The sequence below is a fragment of the Acanthochromis polyacanthus genome, chromosome 18 (genome assembly GCF_021347895.1).
Source record: "Acanthochromis polyacanthus isolate Apoly-LR-REF ecotype Palm Island chromosome 18, KAUST_Apoly_ChrSc, whole genome shotgun sequence".
NCBI classification, from domain to species: domain Eukaryota; kingdom Metazoa; phylum Chordata; class Actinopteri; family Pomacentridae; genus Acanthochromis; species Acanthochromis polyacanthus.
Window position 1 is genome coordinate 21,609,254 of NC_067130.1, and position 19,324 is coordinate 21,628,577.

The window sequence follows — 19,324 nt, forward strand, 5'->3', positions numbered from 1 at the left end:
GCTAGATTTATCTCCCTGTGACTTCCTTCTCTTCCCCAAAAGGAAACTGAAGTTGCAGGGTGACTGTTTTGAAACAACTCAGTGCTCATTGTAGATGGTGCTCACCACATTTACAGGTTGTCACCTTCCCGGAGTGTTACAGGCGCCCTGCTAGCAGAGTATCGCCTTTCATCTTTGTTGAGGATGGTGGCCAAATTCAAATTTGGTACATTTCTTATTTATTTTTTGACTGCGCTTCGTATCTTGCATTTCCCATACGAGATATGGGAGTGGTATTATTCATGGCGAACTATTCCTTTACTGGCTCTCATGTACGACAAAAACAAATTCTTGCACAGAAATGATCTTTGTCTACTTGAGTACAAATGTCTAATGAGCATACTGTTAATACAAGTAAGCATAAATAACTAAAAACACAAGTGTGCTTTCTACATCACTGCTCTTACTTAAGGCGTTTTGAATCAATCTAAAGCTTTAACATGAACATTCTGCAAGTTATACTCTTTAAACTAAGCACTGAATCAAACAAAAATCCTTCTTGAAACACTTCATCGCCTCAGTTGTTTCCTCATTTGCACACCGACACCTTTTCAGGGTCGTAGCTTTACGAGGACAGGTCCTGCTAATGTTTCCACAATAAGCTCTGTGATCAGTGCTGTGTAAACAGGACAGATGTACAGACTCACACTTCTAGCACTGCATGTCAGAGAACACTCAGATCAGTGGTTCCCAACCTTTTAGGCGACTTGTTGATAGTGATGGCAGAAGCACGTAAATGTTACTTAAATGTGACAACAGAGGATACAAAAAGGACTTTAGCAAAACATAACAGCACCTTCCAGGATGTCAGATTATACCTTCATTTATTCATATTGATGTGTCAGCATGTTGCAGCTGGTCAAGTGGATTTAATCATATTTTTATAACCATAATAACAACAGGGGCTCCAACTAGTGGTTGTTTTTATAACTGTTTAAACTGTAGATTTTTAAAAATGAACTCTCCAAACTCTGAAACACAGGACAGATTTGAAAAGCATAGATCAAAAACAGTATACAGATTCACAACCTGTTGGAGCATACATCCAGCATGGTGAAACATCTTTCTAGACTACATGTGCACAATCGTGTGAAAAACACTGAGTCTGTACAGCTTTTCTAGTGTTGGTAACACCACTGGACCCTTAAAAATGTGTTGGATTTTGAAACTATACCATAAAAAAAAGGATAAAGAGAAGAAATGAGATTCAAATTATGCTCTATATGCTAAATATTTATGAAAAGCTAGTTTGAATGTACTTGAAATGTATATTGTTATCCTTTGAAAATAAAGAACTGAAAAACAATATTTTGTATATGTTGATTCCTGTTTTTGTAATACAAGTAATCAAAGGAGCGTAACTTTTGTTTTTCTCATTTATGATTAATGGCACTACATTTTTTTTATACTCCACAAAAGACACTGGCTGAGTGAAAATGTGATAGGAGCAGAGCGCTTGAGGTTCACGGGGCTAACTAATAATCAGGAATATTAAAAGTGCTCCATAATTTCTTAAAACCTAAAGGCCCACTCTCAATGCATGTGACATTCATGATGTACAATCGCAGGCAAATGAAAAACTACGGCAGCCAGCTGCATTTTGTGAACCTTAAACAACTGTATTTGCGTTTCTAAATCGAAAACAGCCTTTAAACCTCGACTAACCGATTAATCAGCTAATTGCAACAGTTCTAATTATACGTATCAATCATATTCTAGAAGATTAATGTATGTTTTGTATGTAAAGAAACTACAGCTGTCAAAAAAAGTGGCGGAGTGTGCAACTCCTAATTTTACAAAATTTTTTTCCAGCTATTTTGGTGGAAATTTTCACAGTAAAATTTGGAAAGAATTACAGCAAAGTTCTCAATGGTCTGGTAATAACTATAAGGTAAAAGGAGTAAGTGTTCATTTGTAGAGTGTTCTGGGTTTTTCTGCTCAAAATGCACCTTTGAGAGGCGACAATGCACAACAGGAAGCACAATCAGTCTGCATACAAGAAAGACAATATGTCTGCATCGCCTTATTTGACAGAAATCTATGCATTTTTGTTTTTTTCTGAACATTTAATAAAAAAGGGGCAGTGGTGGTGGTGCAGCGGTTAAGTTCTGGAAAACTGATCCGAAGGTCAGAGACTCAAACCCCGATGTGGCCACTGTAAGGCCCTTGAGCAAAACCCTTAATCCTTCTTCCTACTCCAAGGGAGTCGTACCATGGTTGACTCTGCACCCTGACCCCCCAGTTAGGAGGATATGAGAAAAACAGAATTTCCCCTGTGGGGACTATTAAAGGTAGAGAGGGGAAAGTAAAGAAAATCCAATTAATGAAAATGGATTTAAAAAAAACATTTTTATTTTGGTGCTGGCTAAACTCTCTTTGCAAAACACAAGAAAAACGCTGAGTACCCACTCATTCTAGTCTAATTTTGATAGTCAGTATGGTCAAAAAAAAGTGAGTGAAAAGCACTTTTGGTGGTCTGTATAATTAACACCAAATTGTGAATGACTTTCTTGGAAACATACAGCAAGTTTTTTTTTATTTTACAAAATTAGCTGAAAAATATTAGACTTGTAAAATAAAGCATTACTGTACAGTACAAAGTATTCTTCTATGTGAAATGTAATGAGTATAAGAAAAAATGGAGTATCTCAAAATTGCACAAATACAGTACTTGGGTTGGTGGTGAGGTGGGGGCAAGTCTCCTTTGCAATGATGGTTTATTGGGTACTGTGAAAAGTAAAAAAAAAAAAAATATATATATATAGTATATTTTCACTTTAGCTGAACTACTCTCTCTTTCTTCCTGGTATAGCAGTACTCACACTTCTGGTTGGGAATCACTGACCTACACAGTGAAAACATGCCTCGTGCTCCGTACATAAAGCTGGGGAAGCTCTGACTCCTGTCCGTGGAATTTCAACACCAATAAACTGCACTGTTGAGAAAAGACAACAGCAGCTCAGAATCTCTCTCTTTCTTCTGTCTGTCTTTGGAAACAACTGAAAAATTATGTTCAACTTTAGTCAAGAAAAGACAAAAAAAAGTCTAACAATGAAAAGAGGCGGTCATTATTTTCCTTTACACAAAGCAAACATTGATGTGGAAGTTATCTTTACTCAGCTCTCAGCTTTATATTTGAAAGAAATGCCAAACTTTGATAAGATTACATGGTACGAAACAAAGAAACATATTTTTGATCAAATAAATACTGATTATGATCAAAATAGATACTCTTAGGGTTTGAAAACAGCAGAATGTACATACATCACATCACTGATGTCTAAAATGACTGAGCGATCTTCCCACATGCTCCACTTTTCTTCTTGCAGGAGTGGGAAGTTGTGCAGATAAATATCTCACTATTTACTCTTTCTTCATGAAGTCGTCCTGTCTGAGTGCTTTCTGAGGAGCCACAACCATGTGGATACGTTAACAAAAGTACAGTCGTAAACATGTCCACCCTGAGGGGCTGCTGTACAGTTTCTGCCCTACTTTCTCTTCCTGCCCCGGCCTCTTCTGCCCCTGCTGGAGGAGGGGCCCGCCCCCGCTGAGCCCAGACCGCTGTCTGGCGGACCGGCTGGGATGTTGATCTGTCCCTCCTGGATTTCACTGCGAGCCTCCGGAGGCAGGTGTTCGATCTGCTGCTGGGTCTCCAGGTAAAACATCACATCTCTGAGCTGCTCCTGCAGCTCTGATATCGTCACGTCCTTACGGTCTCCTTCAGAAGGAACGGCAGACAATAAAACAGATGCTAAATATACTGTAAGAATAGACACACCATCAGTGCACTACAACTTAAATACGATATAACTTTTTTTTTTTTCTTTTCAAATTTAAGGCCAGCTCATGGTTTCTACATAGCCTAGCTTAGCTAGACTGTATTCCCGTTATAAGGGATATACGGGAATACGGTCTAGCCCTCCTCCATTGACACATTTTGACAGGTTTTCAAGCTCCGAGCAGATCAGACCGAACCAATCAGAGCACCAGAGGCGGGAGTTAACGATGCGACCGCAACAGAGCGAGGTTTCTCTCGTGCGCTTTCCTCTGTTTTGCACGGGCTGAATTTGTCCTTAAAACCTCAACAAGAAGCAGCTCTTAAAGCTTTTCTTTTTAAAAAGGATGTATTTTTAATTCCGGCAGGCTGTACGATAGAATGCGTAATGCTGCCCTCCACTGTTGAAAGGGAGAGCTTAGATTTTCCTCAGGACCCCTGTACGGCGAAGGAAGCTGTTAAAACTACAAAACATCATGGCGGAAAGGCAATTGTTAGGTCGCTTAGTGATTGCGTCACACATGTGTTACGCTGATTGGCTCTCTCCAATTCAAGCTGTGATCAGTAGTCCCGCCTCTGGGCTAGATTTGGTTCAATGGAGCAGTTCCAGACTGACTTTATGTGTATTTGTAATACACAATATAAAGGCTGTCTGGTCCCCAGGCAAGTTTCTACATCCTGTATCGTGTGGTTGCATTTATTCTCTTATGGAACACAGAAAAGGGTAGGTATGTTTTTGGAACGCTGTGACATCTGAGTTTTTACAGAATATAGCAGATTTAGCAGTTACAGATTGAGCTATAATACCATGTCATGTCATTATCCCTGAAGTGTGCCGAGCAAAGCAGCTGGAAACTGAATTTCTGGAGAATTTAGAAGCTCCTTTTGTGTTCAAGCAGCACCTACAGATCACCATCCTGTAGGAACTACTTCCATGACAATTTTTTTTAACCTTCTAAACGCCAAGCAGTTTCTAGGCATCGTTTTTGCTCCTGTCACATTTTTCCTCACTGAGGGCTCATTTTCACAAATTTATGGGCCCTTCAGACACAAGGGGACCAGCACCTGTAAACACACCGCTGCAGATCATCACCTTTTAAGTTGAAATGTCAGAAAACTGTTTCATTTGAACACATTCAGCATTTATGGAGCCACATTTTCATTCATTTAAAGTTGTATTTGAGCCCAGCATTCACTTTAGCTCTCTGAAGGTGAGCACTTCATTAGACAAGTTCCCATCACGACCCCAGAACTGAAAATACTGACAAAGAAATGAAAAATAGAAGAGAAAATATTGATGTGAAATTTTAATGGGTATCTGGATACTGTTATCACTTATACACCTTTTAATACATCAACTCTCTCAGCATTGTCTTTCCAGTGCAACACCTCAGAAACACCATGAATACGTTTACACAGGTGTCCGTTTAGTTTGAGTCACCTAACTGAGGGAGCTAGCAAGACTCAAATGAGTGTATCCCTCCAAAACATGCCCTCACTGAACTGACTAAAATCATGTTACTACACATGAACTGGACAACCATGGTTACTATATTCTTATTTGACTCCAACTGAGTAGCAGATATATTGCAAAGACTATATTTTAAACTCATCAAAACAAGTCAAATGGCAGAAAGTGTATTTTCCTTTCGCATAAACAGAGAGGACATGCACTATTCGACATTTGTTTAAACATTCCTCATCCTCAGAGCTAAATGCCAAAGTAAAAATACAGGTATGCCCAAACTGTGGATGTAAAATTTCCATTCAGACTTCTAACCTCACATTTACGTTACCCTCAGGCAAAGTAGTGACGAAATCCTTTAAGTGCTAAATGTCACTCTGTACACAGGGCAAGCTGGTGTTCCTATAATAATAAAAAAAGTGCACAGTTACTTGGGAAGGTTTGTAAAATACCTCTTTTACGGCAGTAAACAGGATTATGATTTTTATTTATTTTTTAAATCAGTGAGGATTTGTACGAGATGATTTACAGGAAGACTTAGTTTAGCCTTTCACTTTGTCCGCCTGCTTAGTGTCCTTACTTATGCAACTCCTGTCCACCTTCACAGTGAAACTACACTCATCTACACCATCAGCTTCACGTGTAGCAGCAATTTGTTTGTGATTTGCAAATATAACTGTGTAAAGAGGAAGTATTTATTTGCCTGCAGGTGCAATAACAAAAATAACTTGTCTTGCTTCAAGCTTGTATGAGCTTTTCTCAGTGTGTGTATAACCATATTTGAACATTTTATACAATCCTGTTAGTCATTCCTCCACAGCATTTTCCTGTCACTCTGGAGTCTTTACATACTTGTGTCTGGAGCAATAACTTATAGAAAGACGATGATTTGGAACCAGCAGCAGATGAGCTAACAATGGCTCCGTAACGAGTAAAACAAACCAGATTAATTATCTAAATCTACTGCCTTTTGTTCCCCTTTACAACTCAAAAATCAAGAAGTCACACCTGTACAACTAAGTTCACATACAGCAGATGTCAAAATGCTGACAAATATGATATTGGTCCTTTCCTTTATTTGCAAAAAGTAATAAACAAACACTGCAGTAGCAGGTTCTCATTTTAGCTGGTTGCAGATTAACCCTCTGAACTCCAAACACTTTTTGGGCTTTTTTTTTTTTTTTTTTGTCTTTGGCGTCACTGCGATATACACACGTGGACAAAATTGTTGGTACCCCTCAGTTAAAGAAGGAAAAACCCACAATTCTCACTGAAATCACTTGAAACTCACAAAAGTAACAATAAATAAAAATTTATTGAAAATTAAATAATCAAAAACAGCCATTACTTTTGAATTGTTGATTAACATAATTATTTAAAAAAAACAAACTAATGAAACAGGCCTGGACAAAAATGATGGTACCTCTATAAAAGATTGAAAACTATTTGACCAGAGTGACATGATTAACTCAGGTGTGTCATTTAATTGACATCACAGGTGTTTCCAAACTCATAATCAGTCAGTCTGCCTATTTAAAGGGAGACAAGTAGTCACCCTGCTGTTTGGTGAAAAGGTGTGTACCACACTGAACATGGACAACAGAAAGCGAAGGAGAGAATTGTCCCAGGACATCCGAAAAAAAATGATAGACAAACATCTTAAAGGTAAAGGCTATAAGACCATCTCTAAACAGCTTGAAGTTCCTGTGACAACAGTGGCTCATATTATTCAGAAGTTCAAGACCCACGGGACAGTAGCCAACCTCCCTGGACGTGGCCGCAAGAGGAAAATTGATGACAAATTGAAGAGACGGATCGTTGGAATTGTATCCAAAGAGCCCAGAGCAACCTCCAAAGAAATTAAAGGTGAACTCCAAGGCCAAGGTACATCAGTGTCAGATCGCACCATTCGTCGTTGTTTGAGCCAAAGTGGACTTCATGGGAGACGACCAAGGAGGACACCACTGCTGAAAAAAAGTCATAAAAAAGCCAGACTGGAATTTGCAAAAATGCATGTTGACAAGCCACAAAGCTTCTGGGAGAATGTCCTTTGGACAGATGAGACCAAACTGGAGCTTTTTGGTAAGGCACATCAACTCTATGTTCATAGGCTCAAAAACCAAGCATACGAAGAAAAGAACACTGTCCCTACGGTGAAACATGGAGGAGGCTCAGTAATGTTTTGGGGCTGCTTTGCTGCATCTGGCACAGGGTGTCTTGAAAGTGTGCAAGGTACGATGAAATCTGAAGACTATCAAGGCATTCTGGAGAGAAATGTGCTGCCTAGTGTCAGAAAGCTTGGTCTCAGTCGCAGGTCATGGGTCTTCCAACAGGACAACGATCCAAAACACACAGCCAAAAACACCCAAGAATGGCTGAGAGAAAAGCGTTGGACTATTCTAAAGTGGCCTTCTATGAGCCCAGATCTGAATCCCATTGAACATATGTGGAAGGAGCTGAAACATGCCATTTGGAGAAGACACCCATCAAACCTGAGACAACTGGAGCTGTTTGCTCATGAGGAGTGGGCCAAAATACCTGTTGACAGCTGCAGAACGCTCATTGACAAATACAGAAATCGTTTAATTGCAGTGATTGCCTCAAAAGGTTGTGCAACAAAATATTAAGTTATGGGTACCATCATTTTTGTCCAGCCCTATTTCATTAGTTTGTTTTTTTAAATAATTATGTTAATCAACAATTCAAAAGTAATGGCTGTTTTTGATTATTTAATTTTCAATAAATTTTTATTTATTGTTACTTTTGTGAGTTTCAAGTGATTTCAGTGAGAATTGTGGGTTTTTCCTTCTTTAACTGAGGGGTACCAACAATTTTGTCCACGTGTGTAAAGCCCTGCACCTCTATGGAAACAGCACAACCATACATATCACTAGAGATAACTCAGTAGGACATGGTTTTACAGCCATAAATCAAAATTTTAGAAAAAGAAAGCTGAATTTCTTTGAATATTCAAAATATCCAAAAACTAAAAAAATAACAGAATCAATGTCTTCAACATTTTTCCATGTGTGTACAGGTGTTAGCAATACTGGAAAAATAGCTAAAACCTACGAGAGATATTAGATATAGATATTATTACAACCTTCACAAACTCAGTGTTTTTCACATGACACTGCACATCAGCTCTGGACAAATATTTCACCGTGCTCAACGTGTCTTCTAACAACTAGCTCCTCTATGTAGTGTATTTGAACCATGTTGCATCAATCCATTTTATTTATCCAGTGTATTTTACTTTTCTGTCTCTAATTTGTTTCTGCGTAAAAATAACCTGCAGTCCAGATGAAAAAGCACAGAATTTTGTTCACCTGGCTGTTGGTCTCAGGTGGGTCAGTAATGACTTACTGGTTGTGCTGAGGAGCATGGAATTTTTTTTTAAAAAAACTCTAAATTTGTTTTTATTTTGGAGAATATGGTTAATACAGACTGGATGTCTTTGGTCAAATTTGAAACAAACCTGTAGAATGAAGTGATTTTGATGAAATAGCCCAATTTTAGGCTTAGATTGGTTTAATTGTGACAGTTTCTGACTGATGCATAGTGTCACTGGTGATTTTTAAACCTGCCAGAAGGAGCAGTCTGGAGTTCAAGAGGCTAATAGAACAATTTCATGTTAATTCTGGGAGAAAGTTTATGACAGACAGCTCGTCATTAAGTTAAAGTGCTCTCAGCAAACTGGTATTTGTATTCAACCAAAACTTATTTGTGAATGAAGACGGTCCACTCTTTAACATTCCTGTGTATGCTTGAGTGTACTGGTAGTGCTTTCGTAATTCCCAGTAAAACAATTAAAAGGGTCACGCTGACTCTGGGCCAGCATGTTGGCTTGGTTGTTAGCACCATCGCCTTACAGGAAGAAGATCCCCATTTTATGTCCTGGAGTCTGTCTATGTTGAATCTGCATGTTCTCCCTGTGCATATGTGGGTTTTCTCCAGGTACACAGTCCAAAAACATGCTGAGGTTAACTGGTCATTCTAAACTGCCCGTAGGTGTGAATGTGAGTGTGCTTGGTTGTCTGTCTCTATGTGTAGCTCTGTGATGACTGGTGACCTGTCCAAAGTGAACCCTGAGTTGGCTGGGATAGACTCCAGCCCCCCGTGACCCTACAGAGGATTAAGTGGTGTATAGATAATGGATGGATTGATGCTGACTCTGGACAGCTGATAAACAAAACATTTTGTTGCCATAGTTTTCCTTCACTAACGAATCAACATCCTTTCAATCAAATCTGTTTGTAAAGCCAGTTCAGTCCAGGTTGTGCTTTCCCCACCTTTCACTGTGATAACAACGTGATCCAATTTTTGTATTATATTTGCTGTGATGGCACTTGGAAAATCATTTGAAGACTCTGGAAAATTTAGAAACCATGTTGGGATAGTTTGATCACAAACTCTCTCTCCCCTCTTCACTCACCATTTTCCTTTCCTTTGCGTTCCTCCTCTGTCAGTTGTGACTGCAGCTCCATCTGATTGGCTCTCAGACAGCGGTTCATCTCCTGCTCCTCCTTCAGCTCCTGGCTCAGCTTCAGCACTCGACTGTTCAACTGAGTGCACCTGAAATACAGTGGTGCTGCATGTCACTGACTTCACTACAAAAACAACTCCTGTAGTCTCTTTCATGTAGAGCCTTAAAATACATTAGTATTTATCGTTTCATTACTTACTTCATACCACAGGAGCCAAATTATAATAAACCATAGTTTTTCTTTATTTAACTTATTTCCCTTGACATAGCAGGAAAAGCCATAACAATAATAATGTGAGTCAGCATGTAAAAATCAAGACCAACAAACCTAATTATTGTTTATTTTAGTTACAGCAGAACTTGTTCTGTCATGACATATCAAATGTCTGCAAGGAAAAGGATGCACTGTGGCACTACAGAACTTAAAATATATTTTTCAAACCCCACTTGCTTTACTGTCCCAGTTACTACTTCAGGATGTCAGATCTGGTTGAATTTGAAGGGGAAAAAACCTGAGCTATTTTTGGGAAAATAGGTGTGTTCTTGATTGCACCTTGATTATTGCTCAACTCCTCTTTGACCATGTACTAAAACATTCTAGTTGTTTTCTTTAGTAAAGCATTTTGAGCTGAATTTAGAGTACCAAAGGTGATATGTATATAAACAGATGAAGTACATAACTTCAGAGACGCCAAAAACTGATACACCAAACTACTGTAGTTGAACTGAGGAGTCCACAATATGTGTGACTGAACACCTACTTTTTCTCCATGCTTTGCTTGTCTTTGGTTATTTCTCCCAGTCGTTGCTCCAAGTTGTCACAGCGCTCCAGCGTCTCTTTAAATTTTGCCTTCATGTTGTTAATCTGAAAGACGGACATATAGACAGGACGTTATACAAGCACAGATAGAAAAACACTCTGAGAGCGCAGTACTCTGCCGAGGCTGTTCATTCCCCCATACGGCAGTTATTGATGATCAGAAATCACGGCAACATAAAATGTGTCCATTTAATATAGATGTACTCATAAACAAAATGACCTTGCGCTGAGCATATGCGTGTGATCTGCATGTGTATGTTATGTACGGATACCGAATCACATGACCTAAATATGTAGAGGGCGGCGGGAATTGATGGGACTTGGAAACACTCCCACAATTTAATCAGTTCTTCCTCGTATCATTTCCCGATAAGTCCGCAGCAGTCATTTTGTAGTAGGATGCAATCATATGATCATCAGCAGGCATCTGACGTAGTGTTCACTTGTTGTCATGGTTACAGTGACACCGTGTCGCTATCTCACATTGATACAGAAATCTTTTAACAAATCTGTGAATCCAGACTTCAATCCGCATCACTGCCAAACTCTAATTACTTAGTCCTTGCACCATTTCTTCTTTTTTTAAAAGTTATCTTTTGGTGTTTTGTTGACTTTATTTGATAGGTAAGTAGACAGAGAGGCAGACAGAAGAATGGGGGGGGAGAACTGCAGTGAAGAGCCGTGAGCTGGAATCGAACCCAGGCCACTGTGTCAGGGACTATAGTACCTGTTCATAGGTCGCCTGCTCAACCTGCTGAGCTATCTGTGCACCTAGTCCTTGTGTCATTTCTGACCTTCCCTGAAAATTTTATCCAAACCCATTTCTCCATTTTTAGGTCATGTCGCTAACAGACAGACAGACAGACAAACCAACGCTGATCATCACATGACTCCACCGCGTTCCTTGGCGAAGTAATTACGAGCAAAGAGTCTCACATTAGCTAACAAACACACTTAAACCTATTCATAGACTTCAAAGCCAGCACTTCATGTGTCCTTCAGTACCTCCTCGGCTGTCTCCTTTTCCAGATGAACAATCTTATTCTCCCAGTAAATCCTCTGAGACTCCAACTGACTCGTCAGGAGGTATGAGTACTGCACACAGGGAGAATTTATTAGAACATTTCTACACTCATTTTGCAAACAAACTGACTAAAGAAAACACTTACCTCTAGTTGGAGTGCATCAATTTTCTCAGCTTGGCAGGTGTCTCCTTCACATTCATACTGCACCATCTTCCCATCAGTCTTACTGGCCACGAGCCGATGCACATAATTATCTAAGCAACACGCAAAAGGAGTTAATTAACTGATAAATAGAAAATCAACTGATAACTATTTATGGCAGCAGATTCATCATGCTAACCAGGTCTCAAGCTACTCATTTGTGACTTACCATTTCACTGCAGATTTAACAGAAACTAATTTTTGCTCCAAACAAACTTACATCGCAATGCACTGTCACCATCCACAACTAGCAACAGGTGTCTATTTACACCAGCACAAATTCAGTACCTCCTGCGTAGTCCCAGACACGGTGGTTGGTGAGCTGCATAGCGTAAGTATGCTGTGTTTCCTCAAAGTGCTTGTAGGCATGCCGACTAACGTAGCGGCCACAACCAATGTGACCGCAGATCAAACAAATCCACAGGTTCTACAGAGAAAATGGCAAAAAAAAAGGTTAAATATAAGACTAGAATGAGAGATACAGTGATACTGTGACAGAGAGTGATATTAGTTACCTCCTGTACTCCACACTCAAAACATTTGTTCTCTTCAACTGGCTCTGGTGTTTGACAGTACCTACATACGGGACACCTGAAAACAAGCAGACATTCAGCTGATGTCACAACTGTGTACAGAGGTCCTTTGTGAAATAAATGAAAAGAGTAGGATGAAAACAAACAACACATGACATGAAGACTGGAGAAACAACCAGCGGACTGACGATCTGGTGGAGAGCATGTGACTCTGCCATTAGTGAGAAGGTTCTTTTATTTACCTTTGTGCTAACACATGCAGAGAGGCACTGATTAGAAAAATCTTGTTTACTTCTAAGGTAAAAATACTATTGATATCCACACATATCAAGTATTATAAATAGCAAGGATACTGAATACTTGACAACATGGTAAAATATCTTAGTATGTAGGAAACAGAGGGATATGTGGGTGTCCGAAACTCACGAGGCATCTTCCCACCGCTGGAGACACTGGCTGTGAAAGCTGTGGTTGCAGAGAGTGGTGAGGATGCCGTTGACAGACTCATCCATTCTCTCCAGGCACACAGTGCACTTTGGCAGTTCGGTCAGCTCCATCACAGGTAGGCTGGCCCCCTGAGGAGAGAGAGAGAGGTGGAGGAAAGAGGGGGAGACAGAATGGGACGGGAGGAACCTGTGAGAGATGTCAGGTAAAAAGCTTGCAGTCCTGAACAAACACTCATTTCTGTCTTTTTTCTGGCTGCAATGTTTGTTTAATATACACCCCAAGTGTACCACTAGTGCGTCCACAGTCCAGTGGGACATCTTCATGAGTCTGTTTTGTTCAAGCACAGTCCAATGTTTACCCTTATACAAAACTCAAAAAAGTGGGAAATCAGCAGGAAACTAACTAGGACAAAGCTGTACATTCTTTAAATTTTTTTTTAAAAAGGACTAGTTGATCATTGATATAGTAGCTTACAATTTTTTGACTGAGCTGAATTTTTTTATTCCAAGCAGAGTGAGCATGCACTGAGTGCATCTGCTAGCCTTACTAGCGTAACATAAAATACAAACATTTGCAGCACAATACATTAGTTGAGCCTTGTTATTACTCCGCCAAGGAACACGGTGGAGTTACGTGATGATCAGCGCACATTTATTTGTCTGTCTGTCTGTTTGTCTTTTTGCAACATTACTCAAAACCGGACTAACGGATTTGAATGAAATTTTCGGGAAGGTCAGTCAAGTGATTAGATTTTGGCAGTAATGCAGCTTATAGGGTGGAGCCACGGATTTGTGAAAAATTTCTGTATTGTTGTGAGACAGCAGCATGGCGTCACTGTTACTATGACAACAAGTGAACACTACTTCATCTGTCTACTGACGATCACGCAATTGTGATCCTACTACAAATCGGCCGCTGTGGACTTGTCAGGACTTCTTATCCATCGGAAATGACACAAGGAACAATTGATTAAATTGTGGGGGTGTTTCTGAGTCCCATCAATTCCTGCCACCCACTACATATTCAGGTATTTAGGGATGGTAGTTTCTGTCAGTTGGAAACAATTCAACAACTGAGCAGGCTTGGCGGTGTACTGTGCTCTCTGAGTGCTTTTCTTGTTTGAAATGATAAGAACTGAATGCGGCCAGACTAGCACGAACCTGCGCATATTCATGTGATATCCAAAAAAACAATGGCGCTTAAGATGGTTCTCAAAAGAAAATGGTACAGGAGAAAGAGGGTTTTTGCATTATTTTTCAACAAATTCCCTTTAAATTCAATGCACTTGCTTTTACTGATGTTCAGGCTTCACTATTACTTCACAGCAAGGTCCCATCTGAAGCTTCCAGATACTCCTCAGTTATGACTCTTCGCTGACCTCCTGTGGTTTCACTTCTTACCTGTCTGCACTTATGTACCGATGTGCTGCAGGACCATCGCTGTTGAGTGTAGTTAACGACCACAATCATGCCCGACAGTGATGCTGGATGAGGTCACAGGTGCTACACAGAGGGCAGTGCAATGCTACATTTTTGCCTTTTGTTTAGTTACTCAGTTAGAGAACCTGTTCCTGCAGGCTGAATGATGAAGTAATGAGAGGTTCAATTTACCTCTTCAGACTTTATAACCTCTGCCCGCTCCACATACACCAGTTGGCACACCGCTTCTTCTATGGAGTTGAACTGGCGGCCATTACAGGCTGTGTAAAAACTGTCTGCATCTGCCTGAAAAAGACAGCAGAGGTAAATCACACAGTGAATAAAATGTCAAACTCTGTGTTGTATTTGAAACATTTTTTTCTGCTGCACCTTTTCTAGAGTATCAAAAACTCTACTGTTATGTCAACTTGAGCCAGGCCATGAGCTGACAGAGAAACTATTAAGTGGCTTTTACAAAGTTTAATACACTCTGAATTCAAGGCTATTTCAGCTATTTTTTTTACATCCACTTTACAATACTCCTTCTAAACTACATAAAGAAGCACAAACCTCTCAACCTTTTATTAAATTCATCATAAACATGGCACTAAACTTGTTTATGTTCAATCCACCTGCACCGTCAACTATTTATTAGTTGATCCAACTGCTCTACATTCCCTCAATTGCCCTTAAGGGACAGGTCAAGGTTTTTGTATTGCATTCAGTCAAAAATTGTATAACATTAAAATGAAGAAATAACATATTTCCAGCTTCATTTGCAAATGACTGGGATTGTGTAGAGAACGTACCTGTGTACAGAACTTAATGAGAACCATGTACTGGTTGGGGGTGGAGTCCCGTATGATCTTCATATGTTCCATGACATCATTAAATGGCGCCATGAGTTTCATGAGGTCATGACTGGTCATGGTGGCTGGGACAGTCAGGATGCACACCATCGCACTGCGTCTGACATCTTCAGTCAGGGAAGTCATTTTGCTTCAAAATGACAAAATAAAATATAAATATACCACATTAAAAAAACAGAATACTTCGAGAGCAACAAATAAAAGGAATGTCCCAATCCAAAGCAGTCATCTTTTATGACATTATCTAATATTTATATTTACCTGAATGTTGATTAATTACACCTCTGACATTGTGAAATCACAGCTGTTGTCTCCCAATCTCTAAACACCTTATTTTTCACAAGGCATTTTATCTGAATGTAGACTTAAAACTATTGAGCTGATCAATTTTACATTAGTACCATTAAAAGGAAAAAAACGAACTCCTAAAACTGACAAGTCTCTGGGTTACAAAAACACTGGTGCTTCTTCAGCAGAATGCAGACTGTAGAGCTACACTAACCCAATACTAGGCAAGCATTGATTAGTCCAGTTATCAAAAGTTACTTGTGGAATTACAGAAGGGGATGTTTGATTAGTGGCAATCTTAATCTGACATATGATCTGCTCTCCAGAGGAATCAAACAGAACGCATCACTAAAGGTGCCATGTACTCCCCCCATCCCCACCTTCTCTACTTTCTGGTATCTGCCGAGGTTCAATCTGGCAGCGTTTTATAAATGAACACCAACTGCTCATGTGGATCGGAAGGAATAATAATGTCAGACACGACTTACTTGGTCTTGTAGAGGTGCATGATACCGTGGATGATTTCCACTGAGGGGTTCCCGCTGAAGAAGGAGATCTGGTCAGGCAGCTGCTTGGAGGGGGAGTCTGGAGTGGTGGATGTTGGAGTGCTGCTGTCCTGGGAACCCTCTGTACCTTCCTGACTTTCTGCTTCAGTCTTAGCATCCTGAAATTCACTGTTTGACTCTTCACCTCCTCCCTTATCTAAAAGGGAAACACAGTAATGTCACATCAGTGTCTTTAAAAGCACAGGGCCAGTGGTAGATTCCACATTTTTGAAAAGACACTAAAAAAAACACCAAATAAATTAATTATGGTAACATCTTTATTGATGAATAAATGTATGAACTTTCACACTGCATCAGCTGTGGTTAGGATGCTGCTACATCCAACAGCAACTTTTCTCAAAGGATAACAACTTGTTTATCTTAATAACATGCATGTGCTTACCTGGGCTGGGTTCAAAGGTTTCTATAACCATGTCCCCCATTGCTCTGCTGCCAATGTGCTGGTGCAGGACGGCTGCTCTCTCCAGGTCAGTCTTTCCGCTCAGCGTGTGTTTGGCTAAACCCAGAGCTTTCTCCTGCAGCTCCTTCTCTGACATGCCTTCAACTGCACATATGACCAGAGAAATAGTCAATTTTTCAAGTTTTCTCAGAGTTCCAGTGATCTGTAATGGACAAGCTGAAGCATCTCCATATCAGAGCCATACATACTCGGCCTCAACATCCAAGGTCTGAGTGTTTTAAAAATAATCGGATCTAAATTTTTTTTGTTTACAAAAGTAAAAAAGAAAACCCTCTGGACCATTCTAATCATGTGCTAACGACCTTGAAAATAATCACACAGCTGATCGATAAGACTGGGATTCATTTTACTGTTAATAAGAGACTGATCTTCTTGCTAAAGTGAAAATATACAATGTAATATTCTGTCTTGTCATGTGTTTTTTTGTGAAGACTGTCTCATAGCAGGGCATCTACAGCAGTGACATAGTTGTGTGTACTAGGGTTAAAGCATTAATCAATGTCTAGTTCAATTTCAAACGAAGCCATTAACAAGTCATAAATGCTGCAGTTTACAATATAGATCAAGCAGTGTGTTTGACCCAAAAGTTATTCTTTATTATGACTTTGCAGAACAAGTTGTTCCTGAGTCCTGAATAGACTGCTTGTTTCTATGACACAGATTGTTTACAGAGGTCCTAATATTTGCTTATTGGAATTGCTATACTTTGATTATTACTTTATTTATTCAACTTTATGCAGTCACAACTTGTGGTAATTGTTACATAAACAATATACATGTGAATCAAATTACATCTTTACATTCTCATCTGTGTAGTAAAATTTAGAGCAGTTAGTATTTTGATGGTGTCCCATGAGATAATGATCAACATGTTTTAAATCTATTATTCTACTACTCAAAAATATTTAACAATATACAGCTTCAGGTAGTCAAGCAGCAAACATAAAGCCAATTTTGTTGGCTACTGTAGTTTTCTGTGATTAGATACATTATAATAAGGTATTGGACAGATTTTTTGCTAGCAACAAAGACAGTAGATCTGATTTGTTTTTACAAGTATAGTTATATAGGATACTATGATATGGGACTTTGTTCTGGGCTGCACAGAAGATCCCCGGTTCGGGTCCTGGCCTGGGCCTGGGATCTTTCTGCATGGAGTTTGCATGTTCTCCCTGTGGATGCGGGGGCTTCCTCCCACAGTCCAAAAACATGCTGAGGTTAATTGGTGATTCTCAATTGCCCATAGGTGTGAATGTGAATGTGAGTGTTTGTGTCTATATGTAGCCCTGTGATAGACTGGTGATCTGTCCAGGGTGTCCTCTGTCTTCACCCGAGGTCAGCTGGGATCGACTCCAGCCCCCAACGACCCTAATTAGGATTAAGGGGTGTATGGATAATGGATGGATGGACTTTGTTCCCTCACTGATAGCTGCAGTTCCTCTCCTAGACTATTGGCATGGCCAGGTACCCTAATCACTGTAAAACTATAATAACTTCATTGACATAGTACCTTTGAAATCAAGGGTGTTGACAGTCAAAGCAAAGGCAGGATACCCAGAAATCAAGTGAATAACAAGCTCATTTGTACATATGGTTATAGCCTTATGATGTAAATCCTCATAAATAAGAATAATATCGAGGCCTACATTTAGAGAACAACTGGTCTAGCTATCCTGCACTTACTGTGATATTAATATGGAACATGGGCTAAACATAGCAAGAAAGTGTGATGACTCTTTTGCCTAAAGCAGTGTCTCACACTTGCTCTGTAATAACATAAAATGGTTTATCAGGTTACATCTAAAGATTTTGCAGCTTGGCTCAGCCTCTAATGTTACAACGCCTCTGGCCATACATTATGCACATAGGTTACATTTTGAAGCACTTAGGCTAGTTCAATCAATAATGGCACTTTGTGACAACAACACAAAAGCTAGCAGCTGCCTGGCTAACTTTAAGCGTTTTGAGAACTCACCAGCGGAGTACTGGAAACCTTGTGGACAAGGTGACTGATCGGCTAATTCCAGACGGATAACGACCAGCGACACACTCATGTGTTATAGAACAAGGTGCCACTTTTACAGAGAACAAAACAACCTGGCTAAACCGGCTAACACGGCTAGCTGTGTGACTAGCAAGCTACTAGGCGAAATATAACTAGTGCGTCAGGCCGGCAAGGCAGCCGAAGCAAATGCGTATCAGTTCATTTAGAAAACGAGCAAGTTAGTCTTGATGTCCTTGTCTTCTCCGATTATAAATACAAAATAAAATCTGTTTTTGATAGCTAACGCACTGTAGCTGTACTAAACTTCAGCTAGCCGCTCAGTCGCTGTTCACAGCTGTTTTCTCGCATGTTGCTCTTCGTCATAGCACAAAATGAAGCAGCACAATTTAACCGCAGGCGCTTTGCTGCCACCGGCTGGAAGTAAGTTTGAACTGCAGCCTTACTGATGTAGACTAAAAAAATCCATCCATCCATGATCTATACACCACTTCATCCTCTGTTGGGTCATGGGAGCTGCATCCTATCTCAGCTATATATATGTATAGCATATTTGGACTTATTTCATACTTTTTTGTTTACATGCGGGTTCATTCTTCATAGTTTTGATGCCTTCAGTGAGAATCTACAATGTAAATAGTCATGAAAATAAAGAAAAACCATTAAATGAGAAGGTGTGTCCGAACGTTTGACTGGTAGTGCAAGTGAAAACCTCATGTATTTATTGCCACTTTAATAAAGCTTTGTATGGGGCTATTGCCACACCTATGCAAAAGAATAATAAAAAAATAAAAATGGTCACCTCTTTTAAGACAAAGTTTTGTCCCTTTCTGCACACTTTCAGCCCCTCAAAATGTCATTCCAAAGTAATTTTAAAAAACAATAGTCTTACAAGAGCACTACTCAGTACTAAAAAAGAATCAATACACA

At 39.7% G+C, this 19,324-nt stretch overlaps 1 protein-coding gene across 1 annotated transcript; it reads right to left on the minus strand.

The window, feature by feature from the left end:
- Positions 1–846: 846 nt before the first annotated feature.
- Positions 847–18,773, minus strand: brap (BRCA1 associated protein). The gene is made up of 13 exons (XM_022205187.2): positions 18,368–18,773; positions 16,315–16,476; positions 15,855–16,068; positions 15,019–15,208; positions 14,402–14,515; positions 12,771–12,919; positions 12,327–12,402; positions 12,100–12,238; positions 11,755–11,864; positions 11,591–11,680; positions 10,527–10,630; positions 9,715–9,854; positions 847–3,757 (listed from the first exon to the last, which is right to left on the minus strand). Exons 1-13 carry the CDS (start codon positions 18,444–18,446, stop codon positions 3,528–3,530), a joined length of 1,797 nt encoding a protein of 598 aa, XP_022060879.1. The 5' UTR covers positions 18,447–18,773; the 3' UTR covers positions 847–3,527.
- Between the last annotated feature and the right edge of the window lie 551 nt (positions 18,774–19,324).